General features: G+C 45.4%; 1 protein-coding gene across 3 annotated transcripts in view; it reads left to right on the forward strand.

Moving 5' to 3' along the window:
* The window catches only part of CDKL3 (cyclin dependent kinase like 3), a 45,929-nt gene extending 24,821 nt beyond the window's left edge, over positions 1–21,108 (forward strand). For 2 of the 3 annotated variants that reach the window (XM_060238330.1, XM_060238332.1), the window contains 4 exons: positions 467–560; positions 3,019–3,181; positions 15,238–15,335; positions 20,945–21,102. In XM_060238330.1, coding sequence (XP_060094313.1) covers positions 467–560; positions 3,019–3,181; positions 15,238–15,335; positions 20,945–20,965 — 376 coding nt within the window. In that variant the 3' untranslated portion in view covers positions 20,966–21,102. Of the gene's footprint in view, positions 1–466; positions 561–3,018; positions 3,182–15,237; positions 15,336–20,944 lie in introns of all 3 variants that reach the window. The other variant, XM_060238331.1, reaches the window with a different exon arrangement.
* The last annotated feature ends 298 nt before the right edge of the window (positions 21,109–21,406 follow it).

Consider the following 21,406-nt stretch of genomic DNA (forward strand, 5'->3'; position numbering starts at 1 on the left):
GGGAAAGTGAGATATAAATATTTTAATAAATAAGCACAATAGGAGAGTGGAATCAGCTGAGATCCTCCCCCCGCTGCAGATGGAAATGCTGTTTTGTTGTCATGCTAACAAAACAGCAAATTGGAGTCCAGGATCATAACCAGCACTTTGAATTACTAGTCACTACAGCTAAATTAGATCTGATGTAAGCCTCGCAATAGCATTCTTTTTTTAGCATTCAGATTACATTTTTTTTCTGCAACAATTAAAAAAACCTGCTAAATTTCATAATTGCACACAACTATATGTGTATGCAATAAACTGTATGCTATTCCTTACTGCAGAGCTATCTCCCACACACTTTCAAAATGATATTATTATATATGGAATAAGTTTTTGCTTGGATTTTAAAGACATGTTAGATAGGAAACATTCTGTCCTTTTCTGGGAATGAATTTGGTACATTCTTTATTTGTTCAATTTTCAGACTACCAGATAAAGCAAAGAAAAGGCGAAGTCCTTGGCCATCAGTGGGGCAAATAGGTTCTAATAACCGACAAGAGGAAGGGAGCATAAGTCAAGTAAGTGTTCCAGTGTTAGTCTTTTAAAATTAGATTTGTACTTAAATGCTATTATTCTCAGGAGAGACCTTCACACTGGGGGCAGGGGAGATAAAATCCTGAAAAAGATTGTCAAGCCTAAAAGTTCTACTGCATTTGCTGGCAACAGATTTGTATAAACAAATGTTTGTCCCAGTTTCATATAAAATGGGGGGCAGATTCAACCGTCAGTGCAGGGTACTTTTTACCTTATCTGAGCTCCAGTACCAAATATATGCTTCCTTGACCCACATAGAAGAAGAAGATATTGGATTTATATCCCGCCCTCCACTCCGAAGAGTCTCAGAGCGGCTCACAATCTCCTTTACCTTCCTCCCCCACAACAGACACCCTGTGAGGTGGGTGGGGCTGGAGAGGGCTCTCATAGCAGCTGCCCTGTCAAGGACAACCTCTGCCAGAGCTATGGCTGACCCAAGGCCATGCTAGCAGGTGCAAGTGGAGAAGTGGGGAATCAAACCCGGTTCTCCCAAATAAGAGTCCGCACACTTAACCACTACACCAAACTGGCTCTCCACTCCTTTTTGTTCTCACCCTCATGTACATTCTCAGGAGAGACCAAGTTTCAGCAAGCATGTCTACCACCACATGTTTTGGCAGTTCGGCATTAGCATGTTGAAATTCCAGATTTTTCCATCCAACTGATTTCGATGGTATTTAGTCATGCCTAAATTTCACTGGATAGTGTTCTTTTGATTTCAGTCATCACAAGAGGAAAGATTCCCTGTGTTTTACTGCTGTAGGAGAGAAAGCCAAATACCAAAATAAAAATTAAAAGGATGGTTTAAAATATCTTCCAGTTGGAGCCCTTATATCTGAACCAACACATTCTTGTTTGGTCCTGCAAACCATAGTTCTGGGAGGAGAGATTGTGTATGTGAGCCCAAGCCTCCTCCTAGACTTGTTCATGAAGTACCAAGTCATGTTCCAGCATCACATCGGAACTCAGCTGATATCTCTTTTTAAACTGGACTTAGGTTCTCTCTTTTGTTACCACTTTTGCTTATGGCCTAGTCCAGGGATGGGGAACCTTTTTTTCTGCCAAGGGCCATATGGATATTTATAACATCATTCGCGGGCCATAAAAAATTATCAACTTAAAAAACAGTGCTCCACCGAGGAAGAATGATTCAAGCCAACAAAATTAATGCAAATAATTGTTTTTCTATTTGAAGTCATGTGGGGAGAGTATAATCTGGTACACGCACACACACACACACACACACACACACGTGGCCCGCCGCCCTAGGCAAATGCCTAGGTCCAGGGCTTTTTTGTAGAAAAAGCCCAGCAGGAACTGAGTAGCATATTAGACCACATCCCCTAATATTAGCATATTAGGTCACACATTCATTAGCATATTAGGCCACATCATCTGGGATAACCAAGTCCAAACTGAACTGTGATAGTAACTTTTCCAGGCCCAGCAGCAATTCTGGCCGGCCAGCCAGGCCCCAGGGAGGCTGCCGCACAGTACATCTGGACCCTTTGATCCCTGCCTGGCCATGGGGAGGCTGCTGCACAGCGTGGCTGGGCCCCACAATCCTTGCTGTCCAGCCAGGCCCCAGGGAGGCTGCCACATGGCTCAGTTCGACCCAGCAATCCCCGAGATCCACACCAAGTGACCTCGAGGGCCTTATACGGCCCTTGGGACAGAGATTCCCCACCCTTGGCCTAGTTCTTTTTCCCCTCTCTTTTGCTATCACATGAACACCAGTTATTCTTGAACAGTGACTGTCTATCACTACGATTGTGGTGGTGTTGTAATGCTCACATGCTGGTGCAGAAATGGGAAGCCAGATGCAACTCAGGTAGAACTTTACTACATATGTCCCACCAACAGGTAAGGGAAGAGGCAGTCCCTGCCCTGGAACATTTTGTTAACCGAACTGGTGGTTGTGCAGCAGAATGAAGAAACATGTTTGTTGCTGGAATCTGCTAGCTGCCAAGGAAAAGTTTGCTTGATACAAAGCACCTGATAACACTTCTAGCCCCTCATAATAATTTCCCCCCTGGTTAGTAGGGTTACCAGGTCCTACCTGGATGCCAGTGGGGGATAGATCTATGGTGCCATAGAGTTTTTATCCAAATGCTAGAGCATCCCCTATGCGATGTGCCCAGTGCGATGATGCCACTTTCAGGTAATGTCATTGCTCCAGGCATGCTGGGCACCAACAAAGTTCTCTGGGGGCAGGGATCCCTCTGTTGGCCAGCTCTGTGCCAGTGGGTTGGGGGCCTCAAAACCAGGGGAACCCGTGCCCCCAGCTGGAGGCTGGGAGCCGTACTGGTTTGTGATATAAATCTCCTCTAAAAAGAGCCTGTGATGATTCTCTACTTCGTTGTGTCGAGGTGAAAATGAAATAAGGGCAGTGGTCATGTTGTACTGTAGATTTTTTTTAGATCCATACTGCTTCCATTTTAGAACCCAATAGAGAAAATCTCCCTGTATGAAAGAGCTGCTCAGATTGATCAAATGGTCAACATAAACAGAAAGAAGCGCAATATTTCAAGATGTGAGAAGAGAGACATTCACTTTCCAGAACTGGCAACAACTGGGCAACAAAAAGAGCTGAAAGGAATGGAAAGTATGTTTGTCACTTTCTATAGAGCTTTACAGATGCGTTGCATGGCCGTGTAGTTAACAATGGCATGTTAAACAATGGAGTTTAAGCACCCGATATAGAAGATATGTGGAAAATGGTCCAAAATAAAAACAAGACTCTCCTTTTGGTGAGTCAGCTGGAGTAACATCTTTCTTTTGCAAATCAAAGTCTGGCTACAATATTGAGAGGATACAAAAGAGAAAGAGGGATTATAAAGCAGTTATATATATATATCAAGATTATTAAACACTGCAAGGATATAGAATAGAAAAAGTAAATATTTCTCCCCAACATCCCCTTCATTATACTTTTTAAGACATTTTCTGTAGGATACAGTAATCCTTACTTCAAACATTTTAAATCTCAGATTTCATAACTAATCTATTTTGCAACTATATTATTATTTTCACTGTTATTGTACATTCTGTTATGTATTTAATTTCTACATGCTAGCTATAACTTTTCATATACCAAAACATAAAGGAAAATCGATTATATATCTGGCATGTAAGATAAAAAAAATAATAGATATTTTTGTTCAGCATTCACTTCCTCATGTATTTATACTCAAAACTTATTTTCATTCTATTTCTGCATTGTAATACATTTATATGCATTGCAAAACACTTATATACACTTGTAAAACTATTTCTCATTCTAAATTTACCTTCTGTCTGCATAATAACTGCTCCATCTCTCCGCAGATTTTAAAAATTGATGTTTCTCAAATGGGTTGTTAATTTTACCATCCCTGCATAATCAGCAAGTTTATTTTCCCATTTTTCTAAGCTTGGACATATGTCTGATTTCCATTTTGCTGCACAGATGAATCTAGCAGCTATCACAATATAGTTGACTATCTTTTCCAAAACTTTCAGTAATTTGTTGGGCAATACTTCTAATAGCATATTCTTAGCTTCCATAGGAGGTAGACCCATCTTTCCATGTCATCACAGTGCTCATCAGTAAACATATTTGCTGTTGACTTGAATGCTGGTTTAGTTCTCAGTTTTGCTCCCCCCCCCTCACAAGCATCAGGCAGCCTAACTACTTTTTAAAATACTGCTTCAAGTGTCATTAATATTTTTATACAGGCGTCGTTTTGTAGAGAAACAGGTGGAGGAGCTCATTAGCATAACTCATTAGCATATGCTGTCCCCCACCAGCCGAAAGCACCTGACACAAGAAAGGAGAGCCCCAGGCAAGTGGGGCCTGCTTGGGCTGGCTAGAGATCTAGCCAGCCCAGGCAGGTCTCGCTCACCTGGGGTTCTCCTTGGCCACCCCCCCGCACAGTCGAAAGGCCAGCAAGCCACCTTCTCCAGGGATTAATGAGGGCTTCTGGGGGTGTGGCAGCTCCTGGTGACTGGCTGGCTGGCTGGCTGCCCGCTTTCCTAATCCAGGGATTGTTATGCAGCCACACCTACTATTCAATGGACATGGTAGGTAGGTGGGGAGGAGGAGGGGGAACCCTCAGAAAGGTTTAGGAGCTGCACTCCTGTGAGCTCCTGCTGAATTCAAGGCCTGTTTTTATACAATTAAAAGTTTACTGTGTGGTCACTTTTTAAAAAAGTCTAATGTTCCAAAACTGCTACAAGAAGATGTGGTGGGAAAAGGAAATCATGATGGCCCAACATCAGCTGATCCTTTTCATGCACAGCTGTCTTCTATTACACATGTTTTGAACCATTTATTCTTTGGCACAACTATGGAGAAAAACTGTTCATTTCAACAAACAATTGTCAGTACATTTCTGGAATAGTCCCAATGGTCAATGTTTTGTCAATGTGCTTCAAAAGTCAGCGTATTCTTTGAAAGAAATAATGTATTGAAATGTTTTCTTTTACACTAAAAATATGGGTCAGTCTAAAAATATATTAATAATTTTCATAGTGAGAAAATTTAGTGGCAAATGGATAAAAATGTGCTGTTGCCATAGGTTGTGTGTAAACGCATGGAATTTGAATGTTGATGCCCCTTCATTTTGTTGGAACGTTATCTTTCTGTATGATCAAGTTCTATAACATAAGAAGGTGGGCCAGTGGTCCATCTAGTCCAGCATCTGTTTCACATGGTGACCAACCATTTGCCCTGGAGGGCCAACAACCAAAACTTAGTGGCCAAGGTCTTCCCTTGATGTTGCCTCCTAGCACTGAATTTCAAAGCCGTATTGCCTTTAAATATGGAGGTTTCCATTACTCATCATGGCTAGTAGTCACCAATGGACTGGGAGAACAGATTCAAAACCTTGTCGTTGGTCACGGGCACTGTTAATTGGCTGGCGCCTCTTCCCTTGCCCCAAATAGAGTTTTTTTTTTAATCTATTAAAAAGATTTGTGATTTTTAAGGGGAACAAATGTATGTTTAATTGTACACATTAATTAAATTTTTTTTTAAAAAAAATGAGCTTGAAGCATGAAGGATGGTGCAAGACAGATGTGGAATCAGCATTCAAATCAATTCAATTGCATCAATTTGCATGCATTGTGAAGATAGGTTCTCATTTTTTAAAAGTATATTTTTACTCACCTATGACTGTTATTATGTGTCATTTCAACCAAAGCAATTCTTACTGGAGAAGAGACATCTCAGTTGTTTAAAAGAACAGCATTAAGTTATGTTTACTTTCTAGTTTTTATGTCTTACCAAGAGCATGTTTAACTAGAGTTGTTGCCCAAGATAAATGTGATGTATATAATTGTTTGCCCTGAACTATTTATTAACAGAAATTTAAAGCCTAGGCATACTCCAGTCCAGTCCGTCTCCAGTTAAGTACTTTCAGTTCTTACGAATTTTACACATACTCAACTCTCTTCCTTGTCTTCTGCCATGACCAAGAACTGATCAACACTCTCAAGATGTGTACAAATGTACATAAAAGAGGAGCTACTGCGCTCTGGAGATGTACTCATTGTACTCACCACATTCTTCAGATGTAGCTAGGGCTGAACTCTGGCCAAATGAGTTCTGTTGATTTGTGCAGAAACTGGGAGTGCACAGTTGTTGACTGGTAGGGAGTTGTGATTTCATGAGGCCCCTCCCCTTTCCCAGAGCAGTTGCACAATATTTAAAAACAGATTTTTCCCTTTTTTGAAATAAAGGGATTAAATAACTCTTGTTGCTTAAATGTATAAGCAGCACTTTATAACAAACGTCTTAACGGAAGACAGACCACAAAAAGGAGGAGGTCAGGCAAGACTGGCAGTGGCATTTCTCATCTCATAGCTGAATACCTGCCACCTAGTCTTAATAGGTTTCTGTTGGGGCACACACTGGCTGCTGGTGGTGAAATTTTTCCTCTTCTGGCTTTTATATTCGTGTTACAGCCAGCCAGTGGGTATGCAACGAAGACTTGGGGTTTTTCCACACAGGTTGCTGTTGTTGGATTGGAGGCGTTTGTACTGCTAGCATGTGAAGTTTGGGAGGGGGAGGGAATCAAATTTTTAAAGATTTGGTTTTCAAGAAGGGCTTCCATTTCAGTGGTTTGGTTACATGGTTCCCCAACACAGTTTCAGATTTTGTGTTTCTTTTATTTTCCCCCCAAATTTCAAAATGTTTCAGATCCATTATTCCCTATAGGGGACTCTTTCCAGGGGATAAATTATTTTTTGGTGGGGAGGGGGAAAGGACACCAGAATTGCAGAGAAGCTAGTTCTGCCCAGCTTTGTGTATATTAGATCCCGGGGTCCAGTTCTACAGGCCTGTGAACTAGTTGTCTTCTGCTTGTCTCCATTAGAATCATAGAATCATAAGAGTTGGGACCTCCAGGGTCATCTAGTCTAACCCCTTGCACAATGCAGGAAACCCACAAATACCTACCCCAAATTTACAGGATCTTCATCGCTGTCAGATGGCCATCTAGCCTCTGTTTAAAAACTTCCAAGGAAGGAGAGACCACCACCTCCTGAGGAAGCCTGTTCCACTGCGGAATTGCTCTAATGGTCAGGAAGTTCTTCCTAATGTTGAGCCGGAAACTCTTTTGATTTAATTTCAACCCATTGGTTCTGGTCCTACCTTCTGGGGCCACAGAAAATAATTCCACACCATCATCTATATGACAGCCCTTCAAGTACTTGAAGATGGTGATCATATCACCTCTCAGCCACCTCCTCTCCAGGCTAAACATCCCCAGCTCCTTCAACTTTTCCTCATAGGACTTGGTCTCCAGACCCCTCACCATCTTCATCGCCCTCCTCTGGACCCGTTCCAGCTTGTTTATATCCTTAAAATTTGATGCCCAAAACTGAACAGGTGAAGTCTTACCAGAGCAGAGTAAAGTGATACCATCACATCATGTGATCTGGACACTATACTTCTGTTGATACAGCCCAAAATTGCATTTGCCTTTTTAGCCGCTGCATCACACAGTTGACTCATGTTCAGCATATGATCCACTAAGACCCCAAGATCCTTTTCGCACATACTACTGCTAAGACAAGTCTCCCCATCCTATAACTATGCATGAGATTTTTCCTACTGAAATGCAGAACTTTACATTTATCCCTGTTAAAATTCATTTTATTAGTTTTAGCCCAGTTTTCCAGCCTGTCAAGGTCATCCTGTATCCTGTTTCTGTCTTCTACTGTATTGCAACTCCTCCCAATTTAATATAATTGGCAAATTTAATAAGCATTCCCTCTATTTCTTCATCCAATCAATTATAAAGATGTTGAACAAAACAGGTCCCTGGACAGATCCTTGAGGCACTCCACTTGTCACTCCTCTCCAAGAGGATGAGGAACCATTCACAAGCACTCTTTGGGTGCGTTCTGTCAACCAGTTACAGATCCACCTAATGGTAACAGCAGCCCCGTAGCTAGGAGCCATGAAGGGAGAAGGCAATGGGGGGCATTTAAATAATTCAGGAAGCTGGTGACTGCTCCTGCCAAGGGTTCCATGCTATTTGGACCCCATCAATCAGCTGGTTTGTGGGCCCTTTAAATGGCATGGGAGAGGCAGCCTGGGGGTGAGGGGGCTCCACAAAACTGTCAGGGGGCCAGGCCCCGTGGGCCCCTGGTTAGCTACAGGCCTGGATAACAGGATCCAAATCAAAGGATCCATTATTTCCTTTGGGGGGGGGGGGAATCATGCTTTCTCCAAGGCAAAGAAGCCAGTAGCCCAGGGAACCTTTTTTCTGCCAAGGGCCATGTGGATATTTATAACATCATTTGCGGGGGGGGGGGGGGATTATCAACTTAAAAAACAGTGCTCCACCAAGGGAGAATAATTCAGGCCAGCAAAATTAATGCAAATAATTGTTTTTCTATTTGAAGTCATGTGAGGAGAGCCTAATCTGGTACACACACACACACACACAAACACACACACACACACACACCTGGCCCGCTGCCCTAGGCAAATGCACAGGTCCAGGGCTTTTTTGTAGAAAAAGCCCAGCAGGAACTCAGTAGCATAGTAGACCACATCCCCTAATATTAGCATATTAGGTCACACGCTCATGAGCATATTAGGCCACACCATCCGGGATAACCAAGTGCAAACTGAACTGTGACAGTAACTTTTCCAGGCCCTGCAGCAATTCTGGCTGGCTGGCCAGGCCCCAGGGAGGCTGCCTGTCACATTCTCAGGGTGCAGGAAAGCAGGCCCTGCAGCAAAGTCAATCCAAGGTCAAAGTCCAGGAAGTCAAGCAGGAGCCAAGTCACCAATGCAGAATCACAAACCGGAATCAGAAGTCAATGTCCAAAAGCCAAAAGGTCAAGTTGCCAAGGAAATCAAGCAGGTCAGGATCAGGAAGGAGCATGGATGCAAGCCAGAGAATAGACTAGTTGCTTCCACAAGGTTACCAGGTCCTGGGTGGGAGCTATATGGGAGTCTCAATCAGCCTGCTCCCTGAGTGGCAGTGACTCTGCTCGAATTCAGGGCTGAGAGATCTGAAGCATTGGCGTGCCTCATGTCTTCACTCTGAAAGTTCTTTCCGGAGCCTGCTTCGAACTCTTGAGATGGGAGGAGGAGAGCTTGGAGGAGATTGATTGTCAACAGCAGATTCAGGAGTCCAGGAGCTGGTGGACCTCGTATTCCTCCTCGTCATCAACCAGGACAGGAGGCGGTGGTGCTGGAGGCAAAGGTGCAGCAGGAGCAAGGAGGGACCAGTGGAAGACCGGGTGGATGCAGAGGGTGGCCAGCAGTTGTAGCCAGAAAGCAGTGGGGTTGATTTTGTCCGTGATCAGGTAAGGCCCCACGAAGCGTGGGTCCAGCTTGCAAGACTGGCCAGGCCGATGCAGGTAACGGGTGGAGAGCCATACATGGTCCTCGGTCTTCAGTGGGAGCCCCACCTGTCGCTTTCGGTCAGCGGCTGTCTTGTAGGCCTCTTTAGCCTGTTGGAGCTGCTCTCAGAGCAGCCAGGAGTTCCTGCGGGTGTGCATCAGCAGCAGGGACTGCTGTGGGGGGCAGGACTGTGGGGAAGAAGCGAGGGTGGAACCCATAGGTGGCTGCAAATGGGGTCTGTTGTGTGGACACATGTACAGTGTTGTTGTAGGTAAACTCGGCCAGGGGTAGCAAGGCGGCCCAGTCATCCTGCTGGTAGCTGGTGTAACAATGCAGGTATTGTTCCAGCGTGGCGTCGGTCTGTCCATCTGTTTGGGGATGGTACGCTTTGGACAAATGCACCTGGGTGCCTAAGCTGGAGTGCAGGGTTTGCCAGAATCGGGAGGTGAACTGGGGGCCTCAGTGTGCCGGGAGCCCATGCAGGCGAAAGATGTGCTGGAGGTAGAGCTGGGTTGTTTCAGGAGCCATGGGTGGCTTGGGATATGGAACAAAGTGAGCCATCTTGATGAAGAGCTCCACCATCACCAGGATGCAAATGTGCCCCTTGGACCTCGGAAGCTCAGTGATAAAGTCCAGGGAGACAATGCCCCAGGGTCCTGCAGGTGCGGGTAGGAGATCCAAAAGCCCAGGGCGCTTGGCCGGTACATCCTTGGCCTGCTGGCAGACCTCACAGGAACTGACATAGCAGGCCACGGCGGCACGGACGCGAGGCCACCAGAACTCCTGTGTGAGCAGGTGCAGGGTCTTGTGTTGGCCGAAGTGCCCTGCAGGAGTGGAGTCATGGGTCACGCAGAGCACATCGGCCTGGAGGGGCCCCGGAGGCACATATAGGCACCCACAGTGCAGGAGACCTTGGCGGGTAGAGAGGTCCTGGCTGAGCCATCTTGCACTTCCAGGAGGTGTTGCTGAGCCCAGGGGTCTTGGGGCTGGCTGGCCTGGATGTCTGAAGCCAAGGTCAGGTGAGTCGTGGTGGCAGCGAAGACCGAGGGTGCAAGGATGAGCCCAGTTGTGGTCTCCTCCATTAGAGGCACAGTGTACTCCAGTTTTCAGGAGAGGGCATCCATTTTCCGGTTCTGGTTTTGCGGGATGTAGGTGAGCTGGAAGTCAAACCGGGAAAAGAAGAGGGACCACCGGATCTGACGCTGGGTGAGGTGTCGAGCAGTCTGTAGATGCTCCAGGTTCCGGTGGTCAGTCAGGACCTGGACGGGGTGGCGGGCCCCTTCAAGGTGATGCCTCCAAACCTTGAAGGCGGTCTTGATGGCCAGGAGTTCCCGCTCCCAGATGGTGTAGTTGTGCTCTGCGGGCATCAGCTGCCACTAGTAGTAAGTGCAGGGTTGTAGCTGCTGGGAGGGGCCCTCCCGGCCCCTCCCGCTGGGATAGCACTGTGCTAAGGGCCACACTGGAGGCATCGGTCACTACTGTGAATGGCAGCTGCAGGTCTGGGTAACGCAGGAGCGGCTCGGTGGTGAAGCAGGTTTTCAGGGTGGTGAAGGCACGGTCTGCCTCTGGAGTCCAGTGAAATGGCTCTTTGGGCCAGAGCTAGGTCAAAGGCAAGGTTACGTTGGCATAGGCAGGGATGAACTGGTGGTAATAATTGGAAAAGCCAAGGAACCGCTGTACATGCTTGTGGTTCTGCGGCGTCTGCCAGGTCAGTATCGCCTTGATTTTGTTCAGGTCCATCCGAGTCCCAGGGGGTGAGACGATGTGGCCAAGGAACTCGACTGCTGTTAAGTCGAAGGCACACTTCTCTAGCTTGGCATAGAGAACATGCTCGCACAGGCATTCCAGGACTTGGCGGATGTGCCCTGCATGCTGGGTGGGGCTTTGGGAATAAATTAAAATGTCATTTAAATAAATGATCACAAAGTGGTCGAGCAGGTCGTGGAAGATGTCATTAATCAGCCTTTGGAAGACAGTGGGGACGTTGGTCAGACCAAAGGGCATCACGAGATACTCGTACTAGCCATAGCGGGTCCCGAAAGCCGTCTTCTATTCATCTCCTGCGTGGATTCGCACCAAGTTGTACGTGCCCTGGAGGTCCAGCTTGGTATATACCTCGGCCCCCTTAAGGCGATCCAGTAGTTCTGGGATCAGTGGCAAAGGGTAGCAGCCCCGGACGGTGATTTTGTTCAGGGCCCAGTCATCATTGCAGGGCTGGAGCTCGCCGCCTTCCTTCTTAGCAAAGAGAAGAGGGGCGAACAGCGGGGACGTGGATGGCTGGATGAAAACCTGTTCCAGGTTTTTGGCAAGGAAGTTCTGCAGGGCTGCTAGCTCCAGTTTGGACATGGGGTAGAGCCGCCTCATAGGCATTGGTGCCCCGGTACCAAATTGATGGCGCAGTCATAAGGCCGGTGTGGGGGGAGCTGGTTGGCCCCCTTTTCCTCAAAGACATCAGCAAAGTCTGTGTAGGTCGGGGGAAGTAGAGGACCAGCAGCCGGGGCAGTGGTGGCCAGGGTGGCCAACCAGGCCTGGTGAGGACAAGGGTCCTTGAAGCTCAGCTTTCCCTGTGCCCAGTCCATGAGGGGGCTGTGCTTTACGAGCCAGGAGAGTCCCAGAATGAGGGGAAAGTGGGGCATGCAAGCAACATCTAATTGTACTTGCTCATGATGGTGTTGGATCTGGAGTATGACCGGGTGAGACTCCTGGGTCACCGGACCGGAGCAGAGGAGGCGCCCGTCGATGGCTTCAACCAGGATTGGGGTATCTTTGTCCTGCACTGGGATCTGGTGTTGCTTCACAAAGGCCACATTGATGAAGCAGCGGGCGGCCCTGGAGTCGGCCCTGGAGTAGACGAACAGCCAGCGCCCGTCCGGCAAGCCAACTGTGACCTGTATGAGGAACGGGTCCTGGCCGGTAACATAGAGGTTTAGGGGACCCGGCTAGGTGCCCCAAGTCGGGAGGCCCACTCAGACTTGGGGCTGGTCTTTTACTGGTGGCAATGGCATTGCATTGGGCTGGGTGCGCTTGGCAGGGCAGCCAGAGGAGATTTTGCTCAGCCGCCCTGCCCCTCCACAATACAGGCAGAGATTCTGTGAGTGGTGCCGTGCTTTTTCCTCGGGGGTGAGCTGCAGCCATGCAGCCCTGAGTTGCATGGGCTTTGGGTCGTCAGTCTTGGGACTGGTGTACATCGGGGTTGTCACCGTCGCTAGGCGGCGGGGCAGCTGAGAGGGACGGGCGGTGCTTCGCACTTGGTGGTGGCTTTCCAGGCAGCCATTGATGCGAACACACAGCGTGATTAGGCCTTGCAGTGTGGCTGGTTGGTCTACTCATGCCAGCTCATCAAGGACTTCGTCAGCCAGCCCCTCCATATTCTGGTCTATGAGGGTAGCCTCATTCCAAGCCGGGTCTTGGGACAGAAGCTTGAACTTGGTGGAGTACTGGGAAACCGAGTCCCTACCCTGCTTCAGGGTCCTGATCTTCCGATTGGCTGTGGCTGCTTGCTGGGGGTTAGCAAAGGCTACCACCATATGATCCAGAAAGCCTTGGTAGTCAGTCAGCAGGGGCGATGGGGCTAGAAGTAAGGGGGTAGCCCATTTAGCTGCCTGCCCCTTTAAGAGGCTGACAATGAAGCATACCTTGGTCTTGTCGTTGGGGAAGTCTCTGGCACGTAATTCAATATAGTTTGCACTGTGCCAGGAATGCAGGAAACTCCTCCACCTTCCCAGAGAACTTCTCTGGGGGAAGCACCGGGCACTTGGGTGGGGCAGCGACAAGGGCTTGCTGCTGCTGTTACAGGTGAGCCACCATTTGAGTGAGGTGCTGTACCTGAATGAGCAAGGCTGCTAGCTGCCCAGAGCCTCCGCTTGCCTTCTCATCCATCTTGTGGAGTGAGTGTGTGGGTGGAAGCAATCTGTCATGTTCTCAGGGTGCAGGCAGGCAGGTCAAAGCCAGTCCAAGGTCAAAGTCCAGGAAGTCAAGCAGGAGCCAAGTTACCAATGCAGAATCACAAACCAGAATCAGAAGTCAATGTCCAAAAGGTCAGGGTGCCAAGGAAATCAAGCAGGTCAGGATCAGGAATCAGGAAGGAGTGTGGATGCAAGCCAGAGAATAGACATTGCTTCCACAAGGTTACCAGGTCCTGAGTGGGAGCTATATGGGAGTCTCAATCAGCCTGCTCCCTGGGTGGCAGTGACTCTGTTAGAATTCAAGGCTGAGAGATCTGAAGCATCGGTGTGCCTCATGTCTTCACTCTGAAAGTTCTTTCTGGAGCCTGCTTCGAACTCTTGAGATGGGAGGAGGAGAACTTGGAGGAGATTGATCATCAACAATTGACACTGGTGCCTGGAGAGTGATTGATGGGCCAGCTGCTGTTTGTTCAGCTGAGGAACTGACTGGCAACTCTTCCAGGTCTGTTAACCCTTCCAGCTCCTCCTCGTCAGGGCTCATGACACTGCCACACAGTACATCTGGGCCCTGTGATCCCTTTCTGGCCATGGGGAAGCTGCTGCACAGTGCGGCTGGGCCCCACGATCCTTGCTGGCCAGCCAGGCCCCAGGGAGGCTGCCACATGGTTCGGTTCAGCCTAGCAATCCCCGAGGGCCACACCAAGTGACCTCGAGGGCCTTATATGGCCGTCGGGATGGAGGTTCCCCATCCCTGCGGTAGCCAAACATGCGACAGCAACCACGGCCAAAAGCCTCCAAATGCAAAACAGGCAAAGCCACAGAATTTTAGCACAGCAATCGGCCAGTCTAACACAACTAATATCAAACCACAGAATCCAAGCCAAACTAACATAAACAAGGGAAGCTATTGAAGTCTTGTAAAACTGAAGAAAAACAGGCCTGCAGGCCTTAAACTGCAATTCACAAATATTTTCAGAATTTGTCAGGACCTGATTATTAATATTATGAAAATCTGAGATACCTGAATATATCCAAAAATACCAATATGGTCAACCGAGTAACCCTGGAGATCTGTGATCAAAGCTTCTGGTGTTTTTAACTTTCCCTCTAGCACTGAAACTTCATGGGGGGGGGGGGGTAGTGTCAATCAGGACAACAGTGAAGGGAAAAGGATTAAACGACCTCTTATTCATTGTGTCTGCTCTAATCAAATTTGTTCCTCTCCTACACAGCAGCTGCTAAGTAAATGTATAGTTTGGCCCTTAGGTTTATGCTAGGGCATGAGGTTGCAAAGTAGAACTTGGAACTTTCCCTCCTTGAAGAGTACCCCCCTGCACTATGTTTCAGACAGTTATTGAACTTCGTGTTGTTTCAACAGCCATTTGTCAGGCACTCTGAAGGAAGGAGGCTTTTAATGTGGAGAATCAGGAATTAGTTTCCCAGTTCTTTGACTTTTGTATGTTGTGTGGAAGATCAGGCTTTTTTCATAAACTTAATTCTCTCACAGGGGTAAACAACACATTACATGCAAATGTGAGTAAAAAGTATTGGCAGTATTTTTTTTTTTTTTTTTAATGAAAAGCAGCTTTCGGATGCTGTATACTGTACCAAGGAACATTTGGGCTTCCATAACATCATTCTTTATCTGCCAGTTTTTTCCAAGTCCACCCCCCCCTTCCCCACTGCTAATTTATTTCCAGGATTCTTGCCGCTTGTTGAAATAAACTGAACTAAATACATTAATGATCTGTTGCAGCCAAAAATTACTATTTACCTTCTATTTCCTGAAAAGTCTGTAGATTGTGGTTTTCTTTTTTCCCTTAGCTACTGAATTAATCATTTTGAAATGCATCATGAATAATTCACAAAAGCATTCAAATGTAGAAATAATTAGCTATTTGTTTGTAAAAGTTAAACAGGTAAGAGTGCTGAAGAGGGAATCAAGGAAATCTGAAGTATCTAAAATACCATCTTTACTAAATGTGGATCAGAACCATGAAAAACAAGAGGTAAATTACATTTCTTTGTCAGTACACAAAACGTCATCTAGACTTCAGTCAACACCTAAGCATGCCTAAGATTAAATCCTATTTACATTTACTTGGAAGTAGCACCACTGAATGCCATAGGACTTCATTCTAAGTAAACATGCATAGAATAACTATGTACTATGTGTGGATCCTCAAATAAAGTGTTTTAAAATGATTCATTTTTGCAATGTATTGTATAGTATATTAATGCATTTAGTCCTACAAGTATTTTTTTCGCTTTAGCAATGTCATTTTATAATACACCTTTTGGGAATGCAAGAACATTGGCCTTTTATGGTGTTCACACACAAACACAAATTTTCAGTTTCTAAGCACCAGCATTTAACTATTTCATTTTATGTAGTTATGTATGAAGTACCCAGTTTTACTGGATGTCAGAATTCCTCTAATACCTATTGGGAGAGCATTAATACAAAGTGCGTTTGTATACTGATAGAATAGTTTGAGAATTAGACATAAATATATTTTAAAAGGTTCTAGAGAAAAGCTAGCACATTAAGAGTGTATCCTTAATATGGTGCATTTAAAATGTTGAATTGTACGGCCAATATCCACATATGCAGTTGCAGCTTATTCTGTCTTCCTTTGTTTGGGATTGTGTGAAGAAACCTCAATCTGAAGACGCCTATATGTGAAAAGCTGTTTCAGTTGTGGTGCCAGCTGGAAGAAGTGGCACTACATTATGGAAATTGTTTCTAGCGTCTATGTGATTACAAAAGGTGGTTGTGTTAGCACTAAAGATGGGCATGGAACATGAAAAGGTGGTTCATTCAAACCACATGAAAAGGTGGTTTGCCCAATTTGGTGGTTCATTTCAGCATGTATTTTTGAATTTTTGGAACAAATTGTGGTTCATTGGTTTGTTTGGTTTGGGAAGGTGTGGAATGGCCCCCGAGAGGGCTAGGAAGTGCTGACACACCACCACATGCCCAGCACAAAGACATCACCCGGAAGTGATGTTATCATGCTGGGCATGTTGCCAGGGAAACACTCTTATCACTTAGGGAAAAACTCTATGATAACGAACCAATAATGACACAGATAACCCCCCCCAAAAAAGCCTTTTTTATTTTGTGCACAGCACTGTTTGCCAAACCAGTTTGTAACAAACCACAAATAGGCCATTTTAAGCATGAATCTCAGTTTGTCCATTGATTCATGCCCATCCCTAGTTAGCACCTTAAGATTAATAACATTTATTTTAAAATAAGCTTTTGTGGGTGTTGTGGGTCAGGCGGAGCCAAGGAGGGTTCTTGGAGGGCAGCCGAAGTCGGAGCAAGAGAAACCAAGTCAGGAGTCCAGTCCCAGTCAAGCGAGCTATTACCAAGGGGTTATCTGAGAGGTGTAGTCAAGTAGTCCAAGGGTTATTCATGAGTAGGAGTCTAGCAGAGGTAAAAGCCATAGTCAGAAGCCAGTCCAAGGGTCACATAAGCCAGGCAGGATCCAAAGCTGTGGCTACAGAGTCAGTGGTAGAATGGCTTGCTGCTTCCATGCCTAACAACCTAAGGGCCAAATTTGCAGCCAGTTGCTCAGGAGTAATTCTGCAACTACTCAGGCAGCTTGCACTGGGCCAGGAGGCGAGCACTCTGTCATCTCCCCTGTTGTTCTGTTTGCTCATAGCCTCTGTCTGTGGTGCTCAAAAGCTGGGAACAACCAACTTGGTTTCATCTGTTGACTCAGGCTCTGTACCAGCTCTTGGCTGAGAAGCCTGCAGTTCATCTTCCTGCTTGCTGGCTTCTGCTGACTCAGAGCTGGCTATACATGACTCTTCTTCTCCTGTGTCCTCTTCTCCTGAGGAGTCCTCACTGAGCCCAGGCTGACCCACAATAGTGAGTCATGGCTCACATCTTTGCCCTGTGCCTGCTTATAGTCTGCCTAAAACAAAACCATATTGAATAACTCTAAATATTTCTGCTTCACAAACATTAATGCTTTTGAAACATAAGCTATTATATTGGTTTATTCTTGGTATTTCTGGGTACCACTAAATGGAATCTTTGGGCGTTTTCGCACTGACCTTTTACTGGCGCGACCACCCTCCTCACGCCGGCGGATCTGCAGGGATTTCGCACCAGAAGCGCCGGCGCAGCCAAAAGAGCCGGCAACTTCCGTCGCGAAACCCGCTCAAACGGAAACCGCCAAGAAGCAGGAAAACGTTTGAGCGGGTTTCGCAACGGAAGTAGCCGGCTCTTTTGGCTGCGCCGGCGCTTCTGGTGTGAAATCCCTGCAGATCCGCCGGCGTGAGGAGGGTGGTCGCACCAGTAAAAGGTCAGTGCGAAAACGCCCTTTGATTCTTTTGTGCATTTCCCTTATGAAGTGATATCAAGCAGAGGACCATAGATACAGAGATTTCTGCTCCTTACCCTTGCTATGCCATTTTAATCATGCCATAGAATTGCTTGAGGCTAGCAGTTCAAAATCTCCCTAACAAGCTCATCTGAGTTGACAAGTTAACACAGAGCTATCAATCACTTCGATGGTATTGAACATACCCTTCACAACAGTGATCACTATGCTTTCCTAACCAAAAAGATAATGTGAGATGGCTAGTTGTGCATCTGGCTACAAAAAGAAACTCAAAACACCTCAGACATCAGCAGAGGTGTGGGAAACACTCTGACTCCAGTTCTTTCTTCACTTAAGGAAAGCCCACTTCCTTTCAATGGCCTAAAGCCAAAGTATCAAAGGAGCTACATAAAGAATTTGTATATCAGTTGGAAACATGAAGGTACTTTCTACAGTTAAAAAACCAAAACAAACTGCTGTCCCACTCACAGTTAAACTAGCATCACACCTTTTTACTATGTGGGAATGTGGGTGTTGCAGGCTATGGTTAGTGCCAATAACACAGTAGCAGTGTATAATCAGCTGCAAGGATTTTGATGTGGGATACTGCCGGCCTCTCCCACCAGATTATAGCAAGGATAAAGTTGATAACTGGTTGCTTGAGTTACATTTGAGTGCCACATAAGTTGTATGCTGCTGTTTTCCTAGCCTCTGGCACCTGATCCTCAGCCATTTTCCTGTTCCTAAATTCTGTGTGAAACAAATAGTTCCTATGGATTTGGTTATGGCTTTCCAGTGCTACCAAAGCCAGTAGGGTGTGCAGCATGTACTTCCTTACTAATATGTTGATAGCAGAGCCCTTGTGATAGGTAGACCCTAACTCACTTCCTGCTTTCTGAATACTGAATTTCTGGTCTTTGCTGCCAAGGTGGTGGTGGGAGCATAATGGACCACAATAGTAATAATAATAATAATTTTTAATTTATATCCCGCCCTCCCTGCCGAAGCAGGCTCATGGCGGCTTATATGGCATAAAATGCAGACATTACAATACAATGATAAAAGTACACTAATTACATAGCAATTATATATTACTCAATTAAATGTACTGTTACATTAAAACCATCTGATTAAAACTATCAAATGTAAAACCAACTAATTAATTCGGTGCTACATTCTCGATGTTACTCATCTTGACAGTTTTTTTTTAACGTGATGACAGTACAATAAATTCCACATTAAGAAAAAGCCAGCTGAAAGAGGGTAGTCTTGCAGGCCCTGCAGAACTGGTTAAGGCTCCACAAGGCCCGCACCTCTTCTGGTAATTGGTTCCACCAGTGGGGAGCTGTGATCAAAAAGTAATACGTTAATAATATTTATACAAAGCTATAGCATGTGAACAAATGGTACTAAATCATAGCATCTTGTCAAATGCATTTTTTTTTCTTTTTTGGTATTTTTGTCTATAAACGTGTGTACGCACCTGGAAGTCATGGTGACCTCTGGTGAGTGACCCCTTCTGGGGGGCTGGAGGATTTTCAGAGAGGTGGCCGAATAAAGCCTTCCCCCACCTTCCAACTTCTGTTATTCTAAGGAGGTCTCCCGCCCAAGTTATTGTCAGAGTTGACCCATGTTTCCTCTAAACTGCAGAGTTTTGTGAGCAAAAATTATACTTTGTGAGCTATTGGCATTAAAGTTGTGAGCTACTGGCATTAAAGTTGTGAGCTACTGGCATTAAAGTTGTGAGCTACTGCATAATTTACTGTGCTCTGGGGCCATATTTCCTGAGTTAAGGCAAAAATGTGTGAGCTGGAGGCTAAAAATCTGTGAGCTAGCTCACACTAACTCAGCTTAGAGGGAACTCTGGAGTTGACCCTGTTTAGCTTCTGAGATCCGATGAGATCAGGTTTGCTTTGGTTATCCCAGTCAGGGCATATTTGCATTTTCTCAGATCTGTTTTTGATGACAAAGGAGACTACCTCCAGATTAGACAAGTACCTACACAATTTTTTTTCCTCCTTTAGGAACATGGTAACTGTTCTCCATCAGTTAAATTGTGTACATATTTAAATTGTGTACATATGAACTGCATGGATTAAGCTGATTAAAGGGGCTTTTGCTGTATCCCGAGCATTGGTTTTTCTTGAGTGTGTTATTCAGGCTAACAATGTTTGAATACACTCTGAGCAATCCTGATATTTTTAAAACAAAACAAAACAAAATCTAACGGAAAGCTAAGCATGGGACATTTTTTTGCTGAACACATTATGAAAAAAGGGTTAGGAAATCTAAGCATATTTCAAAATAGGTGTGTGGGAAAAACTAAAGAAATGGGGACCTGATAATTGATTGTGTTTCCTGGCGTTCTGAACTGGTAGACTATACCAGTTCCGGTTGTAGATAGAGGAAGCCCAGTTTTCAAATGCTCCTCTGCCTAAAAGACTAGAACGGCAAGAGTCAGGCTGGACTGGGACCTTTCTCCCTGATGGAGGGCTCCATTTTTACAGGTCCATCAATGTCTCCTAATCTTAGTAGCATGGGAACTTCCATATCAAGAGGCAGCAAATCTCTGAATTCCACTGCTAGGTGGCAGCAGCATGGGTGGTGTTTGGCCTCTAGGACCTGCTTGCTTTCCAGGGCAACTAGTTAGTTGCTGTCTGGGTGAGACAGGATGCTGGACTAGATGGACTGATCTGATCCAGCAGGCTTTTATTATGTTCTTATGAGATTCTAAGATGGGTAAAGCATTCCGAAATGCCATCTTCTCCAGCAGTTAAAGTAGTACACTCAATTCTAGCAGTTCAGAATTTTGTCACCTCTGTCTGCTGCTCCATGTGCTTACCAGTTCCAAGTGGGTGTTGAGAAGTGAAAGTGGTATCATTGGGACAGGGCTAAGAAAGTACAAGTTACATATTATGCATGCCAAACGAAGCTGGGAGAGGGGAAATGATTTCCCAGCAGAAGGGAAGCTGTATTCATCGCACCCACTACCTTGTTGATATCAGTTTTACCTGCACCAAGATGGCATCATCAGTGAGATTTCCATTGTGTCTCTTTGGTTTAAGGCCAACATGCTTGTTATATTTCTCGATATCTGTATATCATTATGCAAGTGTGAGGAACACTGTGAGCTGGAATAGATTTTTGAACAGCCTGGCTATTAGACCAATTGGGCACACCGGGGATTTTGAAGAGCATTCCAGTTCACCCTGCCATAGTTTTTCATATTGTTTGGTATGTATCTAAAATGCTCTGCTAAACTGCTTTTATTTTTTTTTCAGGAGGTCGAAGAAGCTTACTGAAATTTATTAATCCACCATAGAGTGAATGAATACAGGTTTTTCTTTTATGATCTTCTGCTGTTTGTGATTTTTTTCCTCCATTTCTCTCTAAATTCTTGGTGTAGAAAATAATAAATGGAAGGTAGTGGTGCCTCTTACTGCCAATATGTTACAGTCTGAAGTCTATGTAAAGAGTAATTGCTTGTTACAATGTTTGCTTTTTAGTCCATTCTATATGCTGAATGGGCAGTAAACTGGAGTTCTGTAGTTACTCTCATCCAAAAAGCTGAATCAAGAAATCAAGGAACTTTTATAAGAGCAGGAAGCTATTACATGCCCATTGGAGGCTGGTAGGAAAACAGGAAAGAAAGCAGTGCTTGAATTATGGAAGATTAAGGTAGAGGAAGTCCTTAAAGAATCATGGTTAAATCATCAAATTAGAACAGCTAAAAAGGAAATCAG

Source organism: Heteronotia binoei, chromosome 5, assembly GCF_032191835.1.
Source record: "Heteronotia binoei isolate CCM8104 ecotype False Entrance Well chromosome 5, APGP_CSIRO_Hbin_v1, whole genome shotgun sequence".
NCBI lineage: Eukaryota > Metazoa > Chordata > Lepidosauria > Squamata > Gekkonidae > Heteronotia > Heteronotia binoei.